At 45.7% G+C, this 24097-nt stretch overlaps 1 protein-coding gene across 2 annotated transcripts in view; it reads left to right on the top strand.

Annotated features, from left to right (window-relative positions):
- The window catches only part of LOC115080656, a 66530-nt gene that overhangs the window by 23186 nt on the left and 19247 nt on the right, over positions 1–24097 (top strand). For both annotated transcript variants that reach the window (XM_029584987.1, XM_029584986.1), the window contains exons 2-3: positions 4269–6324; positions 20026–20125. In XM_029584987.1, coding sequence (XP_029440847.1) covers positions 4313–6324; positions 20026–20125 — 2112 coding nt within the window. In that variant the 5' untranslated portion in view covers positions 4269–4312. The remainder of the gene's footprint in view (positions 1–4268; positions 6325–20025; positions 20126–24097) is intronic.

Genomic DNA, 24097 nt, shown 5'->3' with positions numbered 1-24097 from the left:
AGGAGGAGAGAGAGAAACAAAGGAAAAGGTGAAGAAAATAGGATCCAAGAGTCAAATGGGGGTGGGGAGGCTTATCCTAGAAACACAATGAACATATTCATTGAACAGGAGGAAGGGGAGATCTGTACTAGGACTGGGGTTTAATGTAAAGTGAAGTGAGGAGTTTTGCAGATGACAAAAAAAAAGTTTCTAATGGTTAAAATGCAAGCAGCCTGGGAGGCACTACAGAAAGACCTTGCTGCCATTTATGTGACCAAGTGCAAAGTGATGCAGATAGGGAAGCCCAATCCCGACCTTACGTACACAATGCTGGCTTCCAGATTAGAGGTCACCACCCAGCAAAAGGACTTCAGAGTCATTTTGGGGACCATACGTTGAAATCGGCTCAGGGTGCTGCAGCAGTCAGAAAAGCAAACAGAATGTGGGGAATTATTAGGAAGGGAATGGTGAATAAAATGGAAAATGTCATAATGCCTCTGTATCACTCCATGGTGAGACCGCACCTGGAATACTGTGTACAATTCTGGTCGCCGCATCTCAAAAAAGATATAATTGTGATGGAGAAGGTACAGAGAAGGGCAACCAAAATGATAAAGGGGGAATGGAACAGCTCCCCTATGAGGAAAGGCTGAAGAGGTTAGGGCTGTTCAGCTTGGAGAAGAGACGGATGAGGGGGGATATGATAGAGGTCTACAAAGTCATGAGTGGAGTGGAGCAGGTAAATAGGGAATTTTTATTTGCCCTTTCATATAGCAGCAGGACTAGAAGAAACTTCATTAAACTAGCAGATAAATTGCAGAGTATTTTTTTTACTCAACACACAATTAAGCTGTGGAATTTGTTGCTGGAGAATGTGGTTACATAGCTGCATTTAAAAGGGTTTTGAGAAGCTCCTGGAGAAAAAAGTAGTCAATTATTAGCCAGATCAGTTAGTAATGACAGCAGAAAGACCAAATGGTCCATCCAGTCTGCCCTGCAAGTTTCTTGTGACAGCAACTGCCGCTCCTTGCAGGTGACCCCTACGCCTTCCGTTAAGGTGAGGCCTCACAAGGACCTGTACAAGGGGATCGCTACCTCCTTTTCCTTACTGGTTATTCCTCTCTCTATGCAGCCCAGCATTCTTCTGGCTTTAGCTATTGTCTTGTCACATTGCTTCGCCGTCTTCAGATCTCCAGTCACTATCACCCCAAGGTCTCTCTCTTGTTCCGTGCACATCAGTCTTTCACCCCCCATCACATGCAGCTCTTTTGGATAACCACACTCCAGATGCAGGATTCTGACCTTCTTGGCATTGAATCCCAGCTGCCAAATCTTTGACCACTGTTCAAGCTTCCTTAAATCCTGTCTCATTCTCTCTACTCCTTCAGGCGTGTCCATTCTGTTGCAGATCTTGGTATCATCTGCAAATAGACAAACTTTGCCTTCTATCCCTTCCGCAATGTTGCTCACAAAGATATTGAGCAGAACCAGTCCCAAAACTGAACCCTGTGGCACTCCACTTAACACTGTTCTCTCTTCAGAATAGGTCCCATTTACCATTACACAGTCTTAGTCAACCGTTTAGTAATCCACTCCACCACCTTGGAGCTCACTCCCAAGCTTCTCATTTATTCATGAGCCTCCTAAGTGGGACCGTATCAAAAGCTTTGCTGAAATCCAAGTACTGGTAGATCGCATCAAGCACTTGTCCTTCATCCAATCCCAATCAAAAACTCAACCAGATTTGTCTGACAGGATCTTCCCCCCCCCCCTTCTCGAGCCCATGTTTCTCAGTTCAGCAAACCATTGGATTGTAGATAGTTTACAAACCTTTCCTTCAGCAATGTTTTCATTATTTTTGCCACTACCAAGGTGAGGCTAACCGGCCCATAGATTCCAGCCTCCTCTCTGCTACCATTCTTGTGAAAACATAAGAACATGCCATACTGGGTCAGACCAAGGGTCCATCAAGCCCAGCATCCTGTTTCCAACAGCGGCCAATCCAAGTCACAAGTACCTGGCAAGTACCCAAATATTAAACAGATCACAAGCTACTATTGCTTATTAATTACCATAATAGCACTTTATGGATTTATCTTCTAGGAACTTATCCAAACCTTTTTTAAACCCAGTTACACTAACTGCTCTAACCACATCCTCTGGCAATGAATTCCAGAGCTTAACTATGCACCGAGTGAAAGAATTTTCAGCATGCATCAGGCTTTTAAAATTCACCTTATAAGTTTGCTTTGGAAATTCTTTAGTAATTGGCCAAGTACACACACACCAATTACATAGAAACATGACGGCAGAAAGAGGCCATAGGGCCCAGCCAGTCTGCCCATCCGTCCAATTCATTTAGCATCATAATTCCCATCACTTCCTTAGAGCCCCTGCATTTAGTCTGGGCTTTCTGGAATTCAGATATAGAAACATTACACCACACAAAGTTCCACCTGCTCCAAAAGCAGGGTGTAACTTGAGCTTACTTGTAAGGTAACTTGTTTGTTTAAATCTAAAAGTATGCACATGAGACCATTCCTCCAGCTTCACTAGGTCCTCCATGTTTTCCACACCTTGCTGGGTGGCTACGCTGTTGCAGATTTTGGCATCATCCACTAAAAGACAAACATTTACTGATAGTTCTTCTGCAATATCACGTACCAAAATGTTGAAAAGAGCCGGTCCAAGACCCAATCCCTACTGTACGCCACTAGTAACTCCCCTTTCCTTAGCGTGAACTCAGTTTACCACTACCCTTTCTCATTTATTTATTTAAAATCAATTTCTTGGCCACCTACTTCCAGTAGTTTATGACGAACGGATTACAAAGAAACATGCACAATAAAAAATATAGCGTTCAATACATGATAAGCAAGCAAACTAAAGGTACTAGATCATTTCCCACGCAAGCAGTTTATTTAAAAGTTGAATCAAAGGTAGGGGGCATGGGAGAGGAGAGATACAGAGAGGTCTTGAAAGGAGGGAGGGAATGATAGAAAAGCCAACAAAAGTTTTGTTGGTTTTCTTTGTTTCATTTTGAATAAAAAACCTCCTTGGGCCAGGGCCTGCCCTGGAATCTTCCCCAGGGCCTCTGCCAATCCCTCCCTCCCCCTTTCCCGAAAGCTTCTGGGGACGGGAACCTCCTCCTGTGGGGGGATGACTACTTGCCTCCTGCTGTATCCGTGTTCTCGTCAAAATGGCGCCACTCAGCACTGAGACCCTGGGCCATTTTGAACACACTAAGGGGGTAAGAGGCGAGTGAGCTTCCTTCTGACCCCTTTTACTTGGCAGTTGACCCCAACGGGAGGGGTAAGTGGGGGCCAGGGTGGCGTCTGACCCTGGCATCATTTCTGGGGGGCAGGGTACCAGGTGCTCCCAGAAGCTCCTTAGTATTTTGGGGTAGTTTTTTTTTTCTTGCTTTGCACTTTTTAAATGTTTGTTTTTATTTCGGTCAAAGGTATTGAAACATTATAAACATTAAGCAAAAAGATTTTAAGATTAAAAAACAAAATACTAAAAAATTGCAACCAAATCTTTTTGGCCTACACATTCCTAAACCTTCGCCCTATAGTACTTTACTGTAAAGAAGACCTAAAGCTGTATAAATGCTGATAGCTTCACTAGAATGAAGGAAGGAAGGAAAAATAAACAGGGGGGTCTTCGATTTTGACGTTCTTAAACTCAATCCAACAAAGAGCAAGCTACCTTATATAATTTTACAGAAACCTGCAAAAGGCATCAACAGAGGTGCTCCAACCTCCAATAAAAAAGCAGCAGGGAATGGGATCAGCTTTTGAACGGGCTGGCAAGTCTTAATCCCCCAGCTTTGCCAAATATCCAATTGAATAAAAATACTTGTTTGAAGAAATGTTATTACTTATCTGTCATCGCTAGATTTTTTTTTAGACTCCACTTCTGCAAAAGGAAGTTGATATACACAATCTCATGAACGCTCACGAGTATTTGTTTTTATGGGCAAAGATTAAAAGTCGCATTTAAAAACATAATTAATAAATACAAATTGTAGGTGGGGGAAAGGTAAATGATGCTATCTGAAGCGCTTCTCTAATGAGAGGCCATAGTCCATTGTAGGCAAGAGCCTGTCTCTTAAGAATTGCAAGCACGTTCAAAATCTGATACCATTCCCTGGAGGTTGGGGGGGTTTTTTTATTGACGTTTAGTGCACCTCCGTTGATGTTTTCAAACCGCCAGATGAATTTAAGACCGTTTTACGGTCACCACTACTTTAAGGTCTTTCTACCTTTATGATTATCTTTTTCATTTAGTTGCAGTGGTGGCACGAGCCGACAACTTTACGGTGGATGTGAACATGGGGGGGATGAAAGGGAGCCTGGAGTTGGACTCCGTCCAGGAAACAGCGGTGCTAAACCTGACTGGCTTGTGTGAGCAAACAGTCTTCTCTCTGCATGAATACCCTGTCATGTATGGCCATTTCCCACACCCCTGCCACCAGGAGAACATCGGCAATCAGCTGTTCCAGTTTGCCGTCAATGATACCAGTCACCCTGTGAAGATACAAGATCTGTTTCAGAAGCACAGGAGCCTGGCAGATTTCTCCGTTCTGGTAGAATCCTGCGGCCTTAAAGCCTGTGCCACAATAAGGACCAAAATAGGCACAGCACAGACTTGGCATGCTAAATTTTACACTTCTGTTGCTGGTGAGGTGCATTTTCGACAGCATAATGGTGGAGACTCTTTGATAATTTTAACAGATTTCATTGCGCTTGACGAGGAATATCACAAAGAGCTCAACGTCACTATGTATTTCACATCAAAGTGCGATCCACAAACAAGTAACCGAAATGAGCAGGACCTGACTCCACTTGGTGAGGTAAAGGTGGGCTCACCTCAGGAAAAGCTGAAGTCCCACATGGAAGTGCCTATCACTATAATCCAGCGTTTTGCTCTTTTGCGTTACAGAGATCAGTGGATATGCGCTGAAGTAAGGGAGCTGCTGCCCATAAACGCCACTGCCATTATTAACATGAAAGGGAGTAAGGGCTCATTCCACTTCCAGCAAACATCCCCGTTTGAGCCTACACAGCTCACAGTGAAGCTGAAGAACCTCAACAGCAACATCAGTCAGTATCATGTTCACCACTACCCTGTCCCCCCGAGAGAGTCTGCAGAAGAAAATCGGTGCAGCGAAAGCAACACAGGTGGTCACTGGAATCCCTTTGGTATTAACATCAGTGCACCAGAATACCCCAAAGTACTTCAGGGGACTCATGACCAGTATGAACTGGGAGATCTCAGTGGGCGGCATGGGTCTTTAGCGGGTCACACGAATTTTGAAGCCACATATACAGATTGGAACTTGCCACTTTTTGGCATAAATAGTGTCCTTGGGCGCTCTGTAGTCATCCATAGGTCAGACAATTCAAGAATTCTTTGTGGAAATATTGGCTATGAGGGTGAAATAACCACAGCGGTTGCTACGTTTACAAAGACTATAGTTGGCAGGGTTGTCTTTCGGCAGATGAAAAATAATCCGTATGCAGAACTGTCCATTTTCAGCCAACTCTCGTACAGCAACTCATCAGCGCCAACAACCGCAAACCATAACTGGCATATCCACGAGTTCCCACTGAGTACAGAAATGGACTCCAGCAAGGAGGCATGCGCCAGCACCCAGGCACATTTCAACCCTTCCAATGTCAGCAGCAGCAACTATAGCCTGCAGTGTCACCCTTTCAGGCCTTTTCGTTGTGAAGTAGGGGATTTTACAGGAAAACACATGCCTATCCTTCTCCCCAACCACACAAGACTAGCTCAAGCCAAAAGCTTTTTCACAGACACTACAGCTGCCTTGTCTGGGTTTGCTTCAATTATTGGAAGGTCCTTGGTGATCCATGGAGCAGAAAAGGCACTCGGAAGAATAGGTTGTGCCAATATAACCATTCTGAATCCAGCTGTTGGGAAAACCGAACAGTGGTTTGGTCTTGGGCAGGTCAAAGGAGAGTTCCAAGTCTCTCAAAATTTGGATCTGGACCCCACTTCAATACAAGTCTCTTTCACTAACTTGAATAGCTTGAGTGGGGGTTACCATGTTCATGTACTGCCCGTCAACCAGAACTCTACAACTGCCTGCACTGACACTCAGGGCCATTTCAACCCATTCCAAGTCAACATAACAACATCGCCAGCCCCCAGCAACGGTACAGCAGATCAATATGAAGTTGGGGACATAAGTGGGAAGCATGGCATGCTGACAGAGAAAAACTCTTTATCTGAAGACTACGTCGATGCAGAATTACCACTCTCAGGACCGTACAGCATACTGGGCCGGTCACTGGTGATTCATTATGCTAATGGCTCCAGGTGAGTTTCATATTTTTGTTTCCTAAGGAAGAGACAAAGTAAGACCCATGACAGCACAGTCAGCAGGTACAAATGGGCAGATGAAGTAGACCAAATGGTCCTTTTTTTTTTTGCCAGCATCTTCTATGTTTCTATATTTCTCCACCGAAAGGGAATTGTAGATAAGTTGTACAAGGTGTAAGTGCTCTGCATATCATTACCTTGTACAGCTTTCCCTGGGCTGCAGTAAACTGCTAGCACCAGAGCAGCATGATACCATTTTATGAGGCCATGACCTGGACCTTCTCATCAATAACTGCCATATGGAGCTGGTGAGCAGCGCTATGTATGCACTATATGGGTCATGGTGCATCATGTCACCGTGCTGGAGCTGGTAAGCAGCGCTATGTATGCACTATATTTATTTATTTAACAGTTTTATATACCGACCTTCATAGTAAATAACCATATCGGATCGGTTTACATTTAACAAGGGGTATAACTGGAGTAACAATTCAAGTGAACGAAGATAACAATAGGTAGGAATAAGTCAGTTACAATCAACAGGGGAGGAGAACTTGGAAGCTTGCAACAAGCTGGAAGGAAGATAAGGCAGGAAGAAATTATAACGTATTACAACGTATTACCAAAGAGCGTACAGGTTAAAGCTTAAAAGGTGCTTTAACCTGGAAGTTTAACCTAGAAGTTTCAGAGTCCATTGTTCATGAGTATAAATGCCAGGCTGGGTTAGATTGAAGGACAACTAGTGAAAGACTGGTGGATCGGTGAAGGCTTGGTGAAAGAGCCAGGTTTTAAGTCTTTTTCTGAAAGTTAAAAGGCATGGCTCTAATCTGAGATTTGATGGGATGCTATTCCAGATAGATGGGCCTGCTATTGAAAAAGCTCTGTCTTTGGTCGTAGAGAGGCGTGAGGCTTTAGTGGGGGGATATTTCAGAGTGCCTTTGTGAATATCTCTAGTAGGTCTGTTAGAGGAGTGGAGTTTGAATGGGATTTCCAGGTTGAGTTGAAGTTTATGATGGATGGTTTTGTGGATTAAGGTGATTGATTTGTATAGAATCCTGAAATTCACTGGTAGCCAATGTAAGTTCTTGAGGATGGGTGAGATGTGTTCGCCGCGGCTTGTACTGGTCAACAATCTCGCTGCCGCATTTTGTATCTGCAGTGGTTTGGTCGTGGATTTGGGGAGGCCTAGGAAAAGGGCACTACAGTAGTCTATTTTGGCGAATAGAAGCGCTTGGAGAACTGTCCTGAAGTCGTGGAAGAATAAGAGTGGTTTCAGTCGTTTTAGAACCTGAAGTCTGTAGAAGCAGTCTTTGGAGGTTGTATTGACCATTTTCTTTAGGTTTAATCGATTGTCTAGAATTGCCCCAAGGTCTCTAACCTGCTTACAGGCAATGAGAGAATTGAGTGGTGATGGAGGGGAGATATTGTTTTCGTTTGAGGAGATGTGGAGAAGTTCTGTCTTGGAGGCGTTGAGTACCAATATGGGTCATGGTGCGTCATGTCACCATGCTGGAGCTGGCAGGAGGTCAAACAAAAGATCCTGCTGCTGCAAGGGACTGGCCTAGTAGTGGGGATGGGTCTGGAAAGGATAAGGGGGAGACATTTATTTACAATGTCCCATATTCCGCAACATCCAAAGAGACTGTTCAGTGCGGAAAGGGATCAGATTTTTCTTTGCCCTCCTCCAGGCACTTACTCCTCCCCCTCCCCACTTCCTCTCCCTGCAAGTGATCTACTCTTCCAGCTCCTCCTTTCATCAGGATCTTTCCTTTCACGTTGCCCATCAGCATAGGGCAGACTCGGGCTATGGCACCACTGTCTGGGCAAAGTAGGGAGCAGCAGCAGCAGTTCTGGCCCTGGCCAGCCACAGCAATCAGGTCTCTCCCCAGGCTGCGGCCATATCTTTCCTAGGCCCAGGCTCTGCGATCAGCCGCAGAAGCAGTTTCTCGCCCACCAGTAGCAGCAGAAGCTGTGTCTCTCTCTGGTCCAGAGCCCCGGCCAGCAGTGGCATCCCTTCCCAGTCCAGCGCAAGGTGCAATATTTTTAGCCATCAGGGCAACCAGATACCCAGAAGGTTTCGATCCCTTTCCATAAACAGTACTTGCAATTCACCTTGAGTATTTTGTCTTTTTCATCCCGTACTAGAATCATGGAGGGATTGGGGAAATCGAGTCACCTCATCTATTGCAGGCATCTCTCTGTGTCTCGGACTATGGTAACGTGTACAGGGACAGCGTGGGTGAAACCCTCCCAGAAGGAAAGTCAGGGGATGGAGCCCAGGGCATCTGTGAATGCCATCTGCATGGCCCCTCTGTGCCCTAAGGAAACTGCTCATTGAATATCTTCAAACTTTCAGGTTCACAGCTTTTTCATTGCCCTAGAGAGTTATCAAAAAACTATCTGCTCCTTTCAGGCTAGCAATAATTTAGGTGCATGGAGCCCATCCATTGTAACCAGATAAGCATAAGTTTGTGAATGTAAAAACTCGGGCAGTGTTTAGTAAGCTCTCACGGTATTACATAATGTAAAGAAGAAACCCCCTCAAAGAGCAGAATGCTTGCCCGGGAATTAAGTTGCTTTATAAATATTCTTCAACTAGAATGAGTCCAGGCACAAAGCAGATATTAAAGAGATGAAATTGCTCCGTGGTATAATTGCTAAATAGCTGCTGATTAATTACTGTCCACAGGTCTTGCACGAAGGCGTGATTAAATTCCCTTTCCTTCTGTTCCAACAGGTTCCACTTCAGAATATGTGGGTTTTTTTTCTTTGTATGGCAGCTTAGCAAAACATATCCTGTTACATCTAAAGGAAGCTGTATGCCTATGACTGGGGCAACGCTCCTTGGCTGAGAATCAGAGCAGCAGCTTCTGCTCCTCAAAAGCAATGCACGAGGCGCCTTGCACGCAGGAATGGCCTGGATTGGCAAGCTAGGGATACATTCCATCCTGTCCGCCCTGCTCAGGCTGCACCTTCTGAGTCAGAGAGGGTGCCCGCCTCACCCAGATCAACCCAAACAGGCGCGTGTGAAGAGGTCATCCTGGCGAGGCGAATTTTCAGAATCATTCGGGGTGGGGGAGTAGGAGTGATCTGCTTGTGTGGTCTGAAACAGGCCTCTCCTCCGAGCCACCATTTCTAGCTGCATTTGGAGGATATTTTCCAAGGGGGAGAGTATTGGGGCACGAGAGGCGTGGATTGTATTTCCTAACTGGTGTGTCATTTTTAGGGACCTTCGTTGTCAGTTTTGATTTTAGTTTTCCTGGGAGTTTTAAGGTTAATAACAAAAAGAAAATCATTTAGGGCTAAATTTTCAAAGTCATTTGTGCACTGTGACACTGCGAGAGGTCTTAGAGCAACCAGAGGACAGATTCAGGCTGGTGTCTGGGAGAAATCTTGCATAAACCTCTTTATTACTGACAAGAAAACAAAAAGCAGTTCTGCTATTCTTTGCCGTTCAACACCACAAAGGTAGTTTTACAACTTACAGTTCAGTAGTGTTTTCTTTCTCTGGGCTTCCTTCTCTCCCTTGGGCCTCCTGATCCCTGCCAGGCCTGGCTAGTTATACACCTTCCCAAGCTCCTCCGCTCAAGGCCTGGATTCCCTGCGGTCTTAGGCTTAAGGTGGAGCAGGTCAGATCTGGATCCAGTGTTTGGGGGTTTTCACCTGTATACGTCTTCACAGGGCTCACACAGGGAGGTACACCATTTGCATGCATAAGTAGGCACCCAGAGATTTAAACTGGACACCCAAACATCCCACCCCCAAAACTACAAACGACAAGTGGGCTAGTGCAAGTCAATTAGCAGGTCTGAGAGCATACGGACACGTTCACTAATGTATGCATGGCCACCACACACGGACTAGCAACTTGCGCACATATTTCTAAACCCTGTTCCGGCATGCCCCCTATACCCAGGGCTTAATTTGTGGGGGAATGGCCTGGAATCGAGCTTCACCGCTTCTTTTCGGATTTAAACAGCAGAATAGGGATTCCGGGCAGTCTACAGGGAAGAGGCAGGTGAGCCCTGGAGCAGACAGAGCAAAGAACAGGAGGGGAGGGGGGGGGGGGCGAAACTGCAGGCCTCAAGTAGAGCTACAAACAAGTTCAACCCTAGCTACGTCGCTACTGCTCTGAAAGAACAATCTAGAATGGCGTGCGGCTAACGTTTTTTTGCAGGACCTGAGGAAGTGGTGCAGGGCTGATGGGGTAAATGAGCTCTGGTGGGTGAAGATGGAGAATCACTGGGGTAAGGAGGAGGAAGCGTGTGCTTGGGAGAGAGCGTTCACAGCTAGCCTTGGCTCCATCCCATGGCGCAGGTCACACCTGACCCAAAGCCCCTCCCAGAGTTCCAGCTCCTCTACAGCTGCAACTCAAGCCCTGCCCACACAACACTGCAAGTCCACGTGTACTCTTGAGATTTAGAACATAAGATCTATCTACACAGAGGCTACTTCCTCTATTGCTATGGGAATGCTAACTTTATACATGGAGCCCCCACAGAACTCTGAAAATTATATCCACAGTGCAAAGTTTGGCGCATGTATCAATCACACAATTTTCTAAAGGGCCCGCCACATCCGTGCATAAAGCACGACTTTACCCACAGATGTCCATTGGAAAAATTACCCTTGCTAATTTTCTTTTTTTTTTTTTAAAACAAACTTGGTTGTATAGAAAATGACAACAGATAAGGACTATAGGGCCTCGTCGAACCTGCCAAAATTATGCTGTAATTAAGCTTCCATTTGGCCTTTGTTTCTCCTTAGTTCCTGCCCCGTGGCACCTTACCAAGTACGATGAGCTCTATAAATAAACTCAGATGGTGCCGGAGACACCCTTGCGAGTTGCGGGACCAGGAAGGAATGCGGATGAGCAGTGGATCCCCCACCTCTCATAGCTCATACCGTAAAGATGGTATTGCAGCAACCAAAAAGCTACCGAGACACCAGGGTGGCACAAGGAAGTGCCAAGCCCTGAGAAACCAGTTTGGTTTGCAGTCGCTTCCTCCCAGACTATTCATCGCTACTAAAGTGAGTTTCAGAGCACAAGTTTGGATTGCTCAACTTGTCAGGTTAAAAAAAAAAAAAAAGAGGTCAAATCTATCACAACTTGTGTAAGTTAGCTCTGAACTTGCTACATTAAAAGCACCAATATTGCAATGACCTTAGTATGAGGTGTACAGCCTTCTCTTGTAGGGTAATGGCTACAGTGATAGATGATCTGATATTACCAGATAACCTGTAAAGTTTGTTTAAGGTATCAGAAGCTTACATGTTTCGTGAGGTTAATAATGATTTTTTTATGGTAGCATAAGCAGACAATGGTTTTTAATGCAGACATAAGTTTCTGGCTTAACAGAGCAAAGCACTCTGATGGCACAAGTTAATGCAAAGAAACCTGCGTTCACATCAACGTTAACTTGCACTTGTCAAACGGTTACCCCCAGATAGAGCAGTAATTAAGGCAGTGATCTTACCCTTCACTGCTGTAGTAGGGTCGCACTCCTGGAGAAGCAGGGATCCTATCTCAGCAGGGAGGGTATCCAGTTGTACCTCCGGTGGCAAATGGCAGGCTAATGCCACAGTTCTCAGGGCAGCCCCAGAACTTAGACGCATCTGCAAGCTATTCAGACGGACACATGAAGATAGCTTGTCAGGGCTTAGGCTGGTGCAAGACAGGCAAGCACTCCAGAGTTCATGGAGCAGGGCTGGGCCAAGCTTTGAACCCAATTCTCAAAGCGTAGCTAGAGCCAAAGATTTTCCACGGCCATGGGCTTAGCGGTTCGTGTTAAATTGTAAGGTGCAGCCAGAGGTCTGCTCTGAAGACCAATACAGCAGCTTCTTCTGTTCCGTGGCGATCTCAGTCTCATATGAAACTGCAGAGGGCATCCCGTGCCTTGCAGCTCCATTGTGTGGTGCTCAGTCCTGTTCGGGCCTCCAGACTTTTGGTTCAGTTGCCCATATTTTTTAGGGTGGTTGGCTTATACCCACTCTCCCCCCCCCCCCTCTTTCCCAGCATAGTGCCAGGCCTAGCCCAATGGCTAGCAACCCTTGGGTGGCAGCTAATTTTCGACGGTGCAGTCAGCTTCCACTTGGGGGTTCTGCTTGTCCTGATAAAGCACGCGCTGCCACTAAGGGGAGGTGGGAGGAGAGAAAGATCAACCGATTAACATGTTTCATCAACTGTTTTTCATACGATTGCTCTCCCATGCAAAACAATCTGTGGATTTAACTTACAGTGAAATTGGGGCAATTAAAAAAAAAATGAAGGCCCTGATTTAGAAAACATTTACAAGCTTAAAGTTGGGTTTTATGCACACAAGTGGCTTTTTCAAAATGCTACAATAGGGTTATATTTATGCGCGTAACTCCTTTGAAAACTACCATTGAGAACACAGCGTACATGAGCATGAGCTGCCAGCAAGCATGTCCAGGCACAGGCTGGGCCGAAGCTGAAGACTGGGACCTTGGGACAAGCCGAAGGCTTCAGCAGAGCTGCAGACTTGGCACAGATGAGAACCAGCAAGCTATTCTGCTTTCTGGGGCAGCCGGCCGGCCACGCTAAGCCGTTTTGGACTAACTGCTTAGGAATGGCTTGAGCGGAGGACAGACGAAGGCTGAGGACTCTGGGCACTCATGACAAGACGAAGGCGCTGAAGACTTGGGACAAGACGAGGGCACAGGACTTGGAAGAGGCAAGAGGCTGGAACAAGAATGCTGGAGACCAGGCACACAAATCGGGAACTCACTCAGGAACTCGGACTCTAAAACCAAGGAAAAGGCTCTGAAGACTTGAACCAGCAGCAAAGACTTGGGCAGTACTCTGAAGACTGGAACAAAACAACGAGACCAACAGGAACACAGAGGACCTTGAAGGCCAGGAATACCATGGAGGGACCTGAAGACCTTGCAAAGGCCCTGGAACAATAGAAGAAGTGGCCCTTTTAAAGGGCCGAGGCAGTGACGTCCTCAGGATGGGTTGCGGAGCTTTTTCCACACGGTCCCCCTTAAATTCCAGCCAGAGGTGCGCATGCCCACCTAGGAAGACAACGCGCCACGGCGGGGATTGCCTACAGCGTTGCAGGGTTGCACTGGCACAGAGGCGGGGACCAGCCATGCGGAAAAGCAGCGGCGGTATTGGTGGCAGAGAGAATGACAGAATGATTTTTTAAAAAATCCTGCCAAAACTCAGATTTTTTTCACTTCTTTCATTGCAAGAAATAAAAAAAATAGGTAAAGCTCCACAACAAAATGAAATTCAGCCAGATATCTCCCCTAACCAAAATGAATCCACTGTTTTTGGCCTGCAGACCTTCAGTGTGCAAATCAATTTTAAGGAAGTCAATCTTGAATTGTCCCCTTTTAAAGAAACCGAAGAAGAGCTGTGAAAATCTTTAGTTCTGTCTCAAGAACATGGTAGCTTGCGTCTCCAAAGAATGCAACGGCCTTTCTTCCAATTCTTTGAAGGCTTCAGGGCTTACAGACGTGACTTTGAAAGCATTTTATCAAGAAAATTATGTGGAAAAGGCGCCGTGACAGATCGCGCCTTAGGGCCTCATGTGCTGAGCAGTTTCCCATGGACACAGATGGGGAGAAACCAAGGCCCAGCAGAACAAATAGTCACAAAAATGCAGTCGGATAAAACAGCATCAACGAAACAGTCTTCCTGCTGAGAAAACGTAATAGCGATGTTATAAACGTTTATATGGATGCCCCATCAAGGTATTCACCCCCAAACTTAACAACATTTGGTGCCGAGATCTTGGCTGTGTGAATAAATCTGTTTCTATCAGAACACCTTGCAAGGAAAAGATTCCTTTACGGTGGAAATTGCTGTTTTTCGCTTAGTTACTTCTGTAGGCCTTTTCACTACGCATTCTGGCACTCTCTTAATGATTCTTTCGTAGGCTACTTTTATTGCTTCTCGCAGCAGTGTGCAAAGCTTGATCATATGGAATAATATGCCTTCTATACGGAAACCTTTCTAGATTTCTGCAATAGCTCCTCCAGCTAATTAAAATAGCCCTTGTTAAAGTGTTTCCTAAATTGATTGCTGTACCTTTAAAAGGCTCAGAAGAAACCACAGGGGAAAGAGAAGATCAGAGACCAGGAAGCGTGCTGGGTTGATGCAATTACTTGAATGCTTTGAGGTCTGGCCTGGAGTAAAGTTATGCATTTAACAGGACTGACTGGACTTTGTTGTTTGAAGAATAAAAGCGAAGCCGTGGAGCAAAATAGCCGAGTGGTCACAGCAATGAGCTGAGAAGCCAGGCTTCAAATCCCAGTCCTGCTGCTGCCACTCCTGGTGACCTTGGCCTCTGGTCCCCACTTAGATTGTAAGCTCTTTGGGACAGGGACTTGTCACACCTGAATACTTAACACCATGGTACAGTGCTGAAAAACTCTAAGCATCATACTAGTAAGAGCCAGGAGTTTCCACAAACATTGTGTAGCAAAACCTGGGAGCTCAGTGAACAGGAGGGTGAGAAAATAACCCCCACACACACACCCCTATGTAAAAGAAACGTTCAAGCAGCATTCAGGTCCAGAATCATAGCCGAAAGGCAAAAACTGCTCAGGAGGAAACTAAAAACCATGAGCTTTCATTTCATGCGCTTTTTACATCAAAACAATAGTTGTGCGCTTGATATTCTCTTGTTTTTAGGGTACGCTATTTGCAAAATCTCGTGAGCTCTTCAGAAACCTGCTCCCAACTCTGCAGGCAAACCAAACGGACCTCTAGACTCTGTGCCGGGTCGGACAGTTTGAGCCCTGCCCCCAGATTGGACTGACAATGTATTCAGGTGTAGCCGGACTCCGGGACAGCGTGCACGTACGTTCAGGGACTGTCGTGTTTGGGGTTCTTTATGGGGGAGGATCCAGAAGTTTCCATCTACTGCTTTTGGACTTCAGGGTCTCAGCCAGGGTTATGGCACCACGAGCCTTCAATTGCAACTACTGTACTGGATTTATTCCCCCCCAGCCTTGTTTTTTTTACATTTTGTAAATGACATCTCTATGCAACTTAGTACAAGAAAACAATTATAGCAATGAACTGATTCATACATCTTGAAGAAAAAAAAAAAGCCAAAAACATGTCAGAAAACGTCTCAGGAATAAAAGTCCTCCATGTTGGTAGAAGAGCCAATGCAAGAAAGAGACAAAATCATTTGCAAGAGAACCCAGAGATGCCATTTACGTGGTCCCCTCCATCCTTTACCCTTCCCCATATCATCTAGTAATGGCGGTGCCACACAGCTCCCTCTGGAGCCTGATGCACAAAACTCCTCAGTCTGGCCAGTAGGGGTCAACCCTGAGCAACAGCCGAGATTCCCCCTTTTCCCCCACCTCGCCACCTTTGTCTGGGCAGTATCCCCAGCCCCTGAGAAGCAGAAAGTAGATTTCCCCTCATGGTGACGGGCAGCACTGCCACAGTCATTCGTCTAAGCTGCTTGAAGCAAGGAACTGGAGCTGATTGCCAATACTTCATGTTGGTAAGGATTTCTCTCACTCTGATCCAGAACTTGTTTCGTTATGGATTTTCTTTTTTTTTTTGGTCACCTTTCTCCTCTAGGTTACTGGGTGGAGAGAGCTGTTAGGCAGGTTGAGAAGGCTGGATCTGATTTGGCCTTATAACATCACCGATTATGTAACTATGCAAATGATCTACCAAGAAACATTTACAGCTGTTTTGCAATGCATGCCTTCTAATAAATGACATAGTTGCATGGTTGATTAGGCCAAAAATAGAGCAGAGGTTCATTGGGGGATGCCTTTTGCTGCTTACCTGTTCTAACCGTTCTTTGTTTAGTAATTTAATGAAAGAAAAAAACAAAATACAGCTGTAGAAAATTCCAGAGCAATGAAGAAACAGAACTCTTGCAAACTGAAATAGAGTGGTCTGGGCCATTGCAAGTGGTAGGCAAGAAAAGCAACTGCCACGAGGGTGGGAAGGGGTGCCGAGTGCACCTTGTAACTTGGGTCTGCAGGCACGGGCGCTAACTCCCGATGCATTGGCACGCCATTTGCTTACGGCATCGGGAGCTAAACGAAACGTTGAACCTCCTGAAACGCACACTTTTACACCAGGCCCCGAGTATCTTGTTTCTAGCCAGTCCCTTCTGCTGACTGAGAGCAGCAAGGTGAGTTAAAACTCAGCGCACAGGTTCAGAAAAGAAAAGAAAGGTTGCACTTCGAGGCAGTAAGAGTTATTGCCTTCATTTGCATGGGATTTCCATGCACGGGCGCTAAACAGCATGCACCATTTTGCACACGCATCATTTCGTGTGCAAAAAAACTCCTCGCTGCGCTATTGTAGAACTGTCAAGGGTATGCGCGTAGATTCAGTTTTGCACGTATATTTTACGGGGGAGGGGGGCAGCGTTCCGAAGTACACGCGGTAGTGGCCGTTGGTTAAGGGATTCACGTATTCACCACCAAGCTTGTTAGAGCACCTTTACTCCTGCTCCCCCCGACTCGCGGAAGCGGACATCTGCTTGCAGATTTTGGGTGGGAGGCATGGGTGAACTGCTGGGGGGGGGGGGGGTTTCAGGGTGATGTGCTAGAAGGCCTACGTGAACTGGCGCAGGTATCGGCGAACTGGTGATTCCAAGTACGAGCACAAAGAAGCATTTTCAAAAATGGTATTCATGCAGACTTTATAAAACACCTGCCTCTGTGTATAAATTAGCGTTATTATGCATACATTAGGTGCAAAAAAACCCCCTAAATTACGCGTGCATATGTTTTTAAAATAGGTAAGAGAAAGTATGCTTGGGAAATATTCGTACACACAGTTTCTAAAATATTAGCATTAATCTCATGCATCCGTTTATGCACGCAAATGCTGTACTGTTAGGTTGGAAAGTTAGGCTCTGTGTTCTTAAATCTCAAAACGCTCAGTGTATAGACTGTATTTCTCCAGTTTCTGAAAACCAGTAGTACAGCTTCAGAACACGAGGTCTGCATGTTTCAGTGGAGGATAGTGGAGCTCCTTTGCAGCTACCACCGGGAAGCCAAGCTCCATCTGTCTCTTCCGCTTCCATTTCTGCTCATTTACAGCACGGCCTATGCAATGAGACTCTACGCCTAACGATATGACATACCTTAAATCTAATGCATTACAAAAAGCAGACATCAAGAACAAAACAATAAATGGCAGTTCTGTTTTGATTACCTTGTTGCCATTTTGAAATGAATGATAAACTGAAGTTGAATTTTACGTTTGTGCAAAGATTTTGAAGGCACAAAGTATATGGTATGATTTCCTTTAAGCATATGGATCTCCGTGTGTTTAACATCGTCATAGCCCATGATTCATTTTTCATGCCTTTGTCAGTTCCCTTTTGTAAAATTGCATATGATACAAGTCATTTTGTGCAAATGTCTTCCTAATTTCAGTAAAAATATGTAATAACTAACTGTATGTACACGCCATGCGCTATAGTGCTTTGCAGGTAGAAATCTTCATTATCTCCCAGTTTCTTCCCATTCTTCCTCTAGGGTTTTTTCCCCCTGAATTCAAAATTTCCAGAAACTTTACCTCTCTACACCGAACCAGTCTGGTCTTCAGGTTATCCCTAAGGAAAGCAAATAGAATGCTAGGGATTATTAGGAAGGGAATGGAGAATAAAACAGAGAATATCATAATGTCTCTATCAATCCATGGTTGAGTACTGCGTGCAGTTCTGGTCACCACATCTCAAAGATATAGCAGAATCAGAAAAGGTACAGAGAAGGGCAACCAAAATGAGAAAGGGGATGGAACGATTCCCCTATGAGGAAAGGCTAAAGAGGTTAGGACTCTGCAGCTTGGAGAAGAGACGGCTGAGGGGAGATAGGATAGAGGTCTATAAAATCATGAGTGGAGTGGAACGAGTAAACGGTAGTCAGTTTACTCTTTTGAAAAGTACAAAGACAAGAGGACACACAATGAAGTTATTGAGTAATACATTTAAAACTAATAAGAGAAAATGTTTTTACTCAAAACATAATTAAGCTCTGGAATTCATTGCCAGAGGATGTGGTGACAGCTATTGGTGCAGCTGTGTTAACAAGTTCCTGGAGGAAGAGTCCATAAGCCATTATTAAGGTGGACTTGGGGAAATCCACTGCAAGGGATAAGTAGCTTGGAATCTATTGACCTTTTGGGTACTTGCCAGGTTCTTGTGGCCTGGATTGGCCACTGTTGGAAACAGGATGCTGGGCTTGATGGACCCTTGGTCTGACCCAGTATGGCATGTTCTAATGTTCTTATGAACATGCATGAGATATTTGCATACACTGGAAACCTTGTGCATGCAAATATATTTTATGCATCTTCCTTATAGATATCCTGAAAACCAAATGGGTTAGGTGTGCCTCCAGTACTGTTCTACAGGAAGCAAGAGCCTATCGGCACAGCATGGCCCCGTTCCAAGAAGCGACATCTTGACCTCACCACGTGGCATGCCCTCCTCTGGCCTATCTAATTAGTTACCTCAGCTTTACTGAACCTTATTCTGTAAGTGGGGGGTCACAAAGTATAGAGCTAGCACACATTTTATCTTTTACAAACATTTTATACAGATAAAACTGCTTTAAATCAGGACTACCACACAAGCAGTCAGCATTCAAATGAGTGAAAGAAGACATTAGCAGGAAATAGAGAGTAGTGTGGCTGCCATAAGTGAATCGTGAAAGGCTTTCCAGTGATAGGGGGCAGGGGAAAGGGGGAGGGAAGTTTGATAGGTGATCAGAAGGTGACAGGCATAATGACTCATAATGTGATTGGAAACCTAAGTCTTGAGTCCTTTTTTTGTAGGTTGCAAAGTATCTGATCATTTTGATTTCAAAAGTCTTGCATTCCTGGATTGTCACTTTCTGATCACCCCTTCCCCTTCCTCCGATCACTGGAATGCCTTTCACGATTCACTTATGGCAGCCACATTACTTTATATTTCCTGCTAGTGTCTTCTTTTGCTCAGTTGAATTTTGATCTTGAAAGCAATCCTTTATTCAAATGGACTAATATAGCAGTCAAACTACTTTGTGTGTGAATGTGTGTTTGTTACATCACTTATATAACATGAGGTACATGTGTGACAAATCTTTGCAGTTGTATCACTGTGTGCACATGATGGTGGGTATGAATCTATTTTCTATTTCTGTTTGTATTTGTACCCCATCTGTTTCCAGAGTAGGATTTGGTGGCAATAAGAGCACTAGACTTGCTATGCTGGGCCAGACCAAAGGTCCATCAAGCCCAGTATCATCCTGTTTCCAACAGTGGCCAAGCCAGGTCACAAGTACCTGGCAGGATCCCAAAAGGTCAATAGAGTCCAAGCTGCTTATCCCAGGGATAGAGAGTGGATTTCCCCAAGTCCACCTTAATAATGGTTTATGGACTTTTCCTCCAGGAGCCAACTCTTTTTTTTTAAACCCAGCCACACAACCAGCTTTTACCACATCCTCCAAGAACAAATTCCAGCATTTAATTATGCGTTGAGTAAAAAAATAATTTTCTCCCATTTGTCTTAACTGTATTACCTAGTAAGTTCAATAAAATCATCATGTAGGTTGTTTTGTATACATGTCTGGAAATCTTTAGAATTGCTGTGTGTGATTTCCGTGAATGTTGGGGTGTATCCCCAAGTCTGGAAGCTGCTTTCGACTCATACTTATCGGATATATTTTTTTCCCTCTTGTTTGACTGGGAAGGATGCAGTGTGCTACCATTGAATTGCAGCAAGCAAAAGATGGAGAGTTGCTTCGTGCCAAAGCAGTCTTCGCAGGCAGACTGAGAGGAAGGGTATCTGTGGTGAGTAAAACTATTTCCTTCACATTTACGGACTGACTGGTGTCAGCACCTGAAAGTTTTAAAAAAAAAAAAAAAGTGACCTTACATTCTCTCAGAATTAGATCTATTGACATCCCGGCATGAGAAGCACTAGAGCCAGTCTGTCCTCCGTGCACGTCACATCGCACAGCTACCCAGAAACTCTCGTACAACTTCTCGTACAAAGTCAAACCGATTCTTAAACTTCAAAACTTTATTGAAGAGAAACTGCAAAGCATAGGTGCTGCTGACTGATGAAGCGGAGACGGTCTCGGAACCATGTCCCAGGATAAATTGACTTGGAGGCTTTTGGATACTTAGCAGGAACCCGTTTTGGTTTTGGGCTGGGAGATTGGAAAAAGAGCAATGCATCATTTGCCTGGTAGGGGCCCTTCCGGAAGACCAAGACGGTGAAAGATTTCAAAGGGGGTTTGAGGATGAACATGAAGAAAAAGAGTGCATGGGGGTAACTTGCTAGTGCGGTAGACACTCCCCTTAACCAGTAAAGCCTCGATGCTTTTGAGGCAACTGCAACGTTGCTCTCAGCTTCAACGGCAGGGGGAGGAGGGGAATTGGATTCGGGCAGCTACCAACGAGGACCCGACTTCTACCGTCTGGGTATAGATATGCAGACATAAGGGAAAAAGCACAGGACTGATTCCAGGGCAGAGTCCATAAGCAAAGCACGTCGAGCAGCTCTGTCTGAAGTTTCAAAAAGGCTCCTGGCCCAGTACAAATGTTGCTAGCAGTAAATTAACTTTTTAATGGGTTATAAGGCTTGGGGATAACCGCACGGAGCGGCAGTTACTGCCCTTAAGAGAAACATGGGGGGTGACCTGCACGGCGTGGCAGTTACTACCATAAGCTTGCTGGGCAGACTGGATGGACCATTTGGTCTTCTTATGCCGTCATTACTGTTACTATGTATATTAATGTGACTTTCTTTTGGAAGAAAGCCTTGTGGTGACAGTTTATGGGCGATATAAATATTGCAAGATGACAGCATACAAAGCAGCAGTAGTGGTGCTACGAGCACTTTCTCAATGTCCCATATCTGTCAGCTCAGTTTCGAAAGGATACATAGTGTCAGCTTTAAGGATCAGGCACAAGACGTCTTCCAGTTTGCCTGCTCAATTTTAAAATAGTGCATCCTTTGCTGCAAGCTTTAATTTCCTACAGCTTCAGAAAGGGAAAAAAATTCTTCAGAAAAACAATTGACCAAAGGAAAAAACTGTTCTGAACAGGCTGTCACATGTTTGCCCCAGGGATAAATGTGAAGATCAGTCCAACATCTGACAGTGCTTTTTGTATTGCTTAAGTTTAGAAATCTGGCCCTAACAACGTAAGAGCCTTACAAGGAGCACTTGTAAGGATGCGGCTGAACTGAAGCCGAGCAGCTGCTGTCAGAGAAACCTGTTCCCCTCAGTCCGGCTGCTCCGGCACATTCTCTGCTTCAGCGGCGGTCCCTGTCACATGAAGCTGTTCCAGGGGAGCCGCAGTACCATGGCCGCATGTTACTGAAGACTCTGTGGGCTAGCAGGGGTGAAACACGTAGCCGTGCATTTTCCATTGCAGGGCCCCGTGAGCCGCGGTACTCACCCCGATGCCACCCAGCATAGCTCAGGACGCCGTCTCCGCCATGGACCCCACCGTCTCCCTCTGCGCTTCCAAACGTGGTTCCACATGCTGCCAGCCTGCTCCTGCCCTGGACGTCCAAAGGCACACGCACAACTCCTCCTCTTAAAGGGCCAGTGGCGAGGAAGCCTCCGCGGCACCCCTTGATGTCGTCGTGCTGCCCTCACTATTTAAGGGCACCTCAGACTGTGCTCCAGTGCCTCAATGGGCCTCCTGCATCCTCGTGTGTAGTGTGTGTTACTGCGTCACGATTTCTGGTCCTGCTTTTTCCCTCATCTCTCCAGCCCAAAAAAAAAGGGGATGGAACGGCTCCCCTATGAGGAAAGGCTAAAGAGGTTAGGGCTGTTCAGCTTGGAGAAGAGACGGCTGAGGGGGGATATGATAGAGATGTTTAAAATCATGAGAGGTCTAGAACGAGTAGATGTGAATTGGTTATTTACACTTTCGGATAATAGAAGGACTAGGGGGCACTCCATGAAGTTAGCATGGGGCACATTTAAAACAAAATTGGGAGAAATTTCTTTCACTCGGTGCATAATTAACCTCTGAAATTCATTGCTAGAGGATGTAGTTAAGGCAGTTAGCTTAGCAGGGTTTAAAAAAGGTTTGGACAAGTTCCTGGAGCAGAAGTCCATAAACTGCTATTAATCAAGTAGACTTAGGGAATAGCCACCCATGCAGAACACAGACAGCAAATACAGACTACTGGACCACAAATTAGAAGTAGAAATCTACATCCAAAAACTGAACTCTTTTCTCCGCCATATATTCCAACCTTACTCCTCCCTTGCAGCTGCCTGGGAGGGGAATGTAGCTCTTCTCTACATTAGCTGCTCCAGCTTCACCCCCTCCCCTCCTATTCCCTGCACCACAAGGTAGATCCTGGAAACAGAGTGAAAGTTCATGTCCTATCAGAGGTGTAGACAGAGTCATATGGGTTCATTACCAGAAAGGCCCTAGTTACCTCCAGAAAATAGGAAAGACAGGCACCATTCAGTGAGGGCGCTGGGATGGCCATCCCCTCGGTGTTAGAAAAGCAGCTCTCTCCCTTAAAGGGTGGAGCAGTGCAGCTTGATTTTTGGAATTAGAGGACGTACAGGAGCTTTGGCCTTGTTTGGATTTCGGGCCTACCTTGGACTCAGGCACCATCTGCTTGCAGTCTTGGGGAAAAAGGGTCAGGAAGCTGCCTTTCCAGTCCACTCCTTGGCTGGTTGGGTCTCTCTTCCCGATTGCTTTGGGATTGTCCAGTTCTTTTGTTTCAAGACTCCCCCTGGGTTTTGGCCTGGAGAGAGATTACATAGGGAGCCAGGATAGGGAAGACAGAGGCATGGTGGTGACCTGCTGCAAACTACTTCCGGTGTTTGAAAGGCATTTTTGGGAAGAATATTTTGGGTTAGAAGGCCTGGGAGGAAGGTTAGGCTGCCCCCTTCCTGGCCTGAAGGTGGAAAATTGAAAGAGCTGTGGGGTACTCTGGTCTGGAGTGCGAGTACGTGAGAACGAACTGCTGGAGAACTGTGAATAAGACCATTTTGAAATATTCTGAAGACCCCCACTTGGAGTCTTCACCCTGGGGAAGGAGGGTAGCTTGAACTCTATGCAAAGACCGTTTTACCCTTTTTCTTGCCAGTCTGGGGCAGGGGGATTATGCCCAAACAAGAATACGCCTGCCCACTTGGGAACCTTGCTTAGCCGAGTCCTGGAGGGCGAGGGCGTCCCTTTCCCTGTGGTGGTAAGAACTGATGTGACCCGTGCCATTCAATCATCAGAGAATAATTCCTGAAAGTTTATTTTTGGGCACCTCAGAGGCTCCTGCATTGTTTATTGGCACTCACGTCCAGGTGAGAGAGGCAGTTTCACCCCCTGCTACCCAGGGCCCTGGAGGTCAAAGACTGAGTGAGAGAGTCTGAACAGGCCCAAGATTCTTTTATGGCCCCACTGGTGCTTAATCAGCACTTGGAGACGGGGTTACACATGCCTTTAACCCATCAAAAGAAAGCCAGGATGAAATGCAATATTTGTGGAGCTGTTTATCTGTGCATAGGACAAAATGGTTAAAAGTGCGGATGGCTCTGCGAGTTTGTGGCTGTCAGGACCTATTGTTTGGCTGTCACTTACTGCTGCTGTTCTGTGTCCCCCGCCTATCCACCCACCAGCACCAGGAGTTGGCCTGCTAGGCATTTGCTTAGTCTGCCTATGGGGTTCAAGGCAGTCCTGCCTTGATCCACTGTTTCTTTTTCCTCAGTGGACTTCAGCCTGGCAGCGCTAGTCTGTTGAGGTCCTAGTTTAAAAGCAGCTCAATCTGTGGTTAAAAACAGCAAC

Source organism: Rhinatrema bivittatum, chromosome 19 (assembly GCF_901001135.1).
Source record: "Rhinatrema bivittatum chromosome 19, aRhiBiv1.1, whole genome shotgun sequence".
NCBI lineage: Eukaryota > Metazoa > Chordata > Amphibia > Gymnophiona > Rhinatrematidae > Rhinatrema > Rhinatrema bivittatum.
Note: the sequence above shows the minus strand (reverse complement) of the source record. Positions and strands in the feature narration are given on the sequence as shown.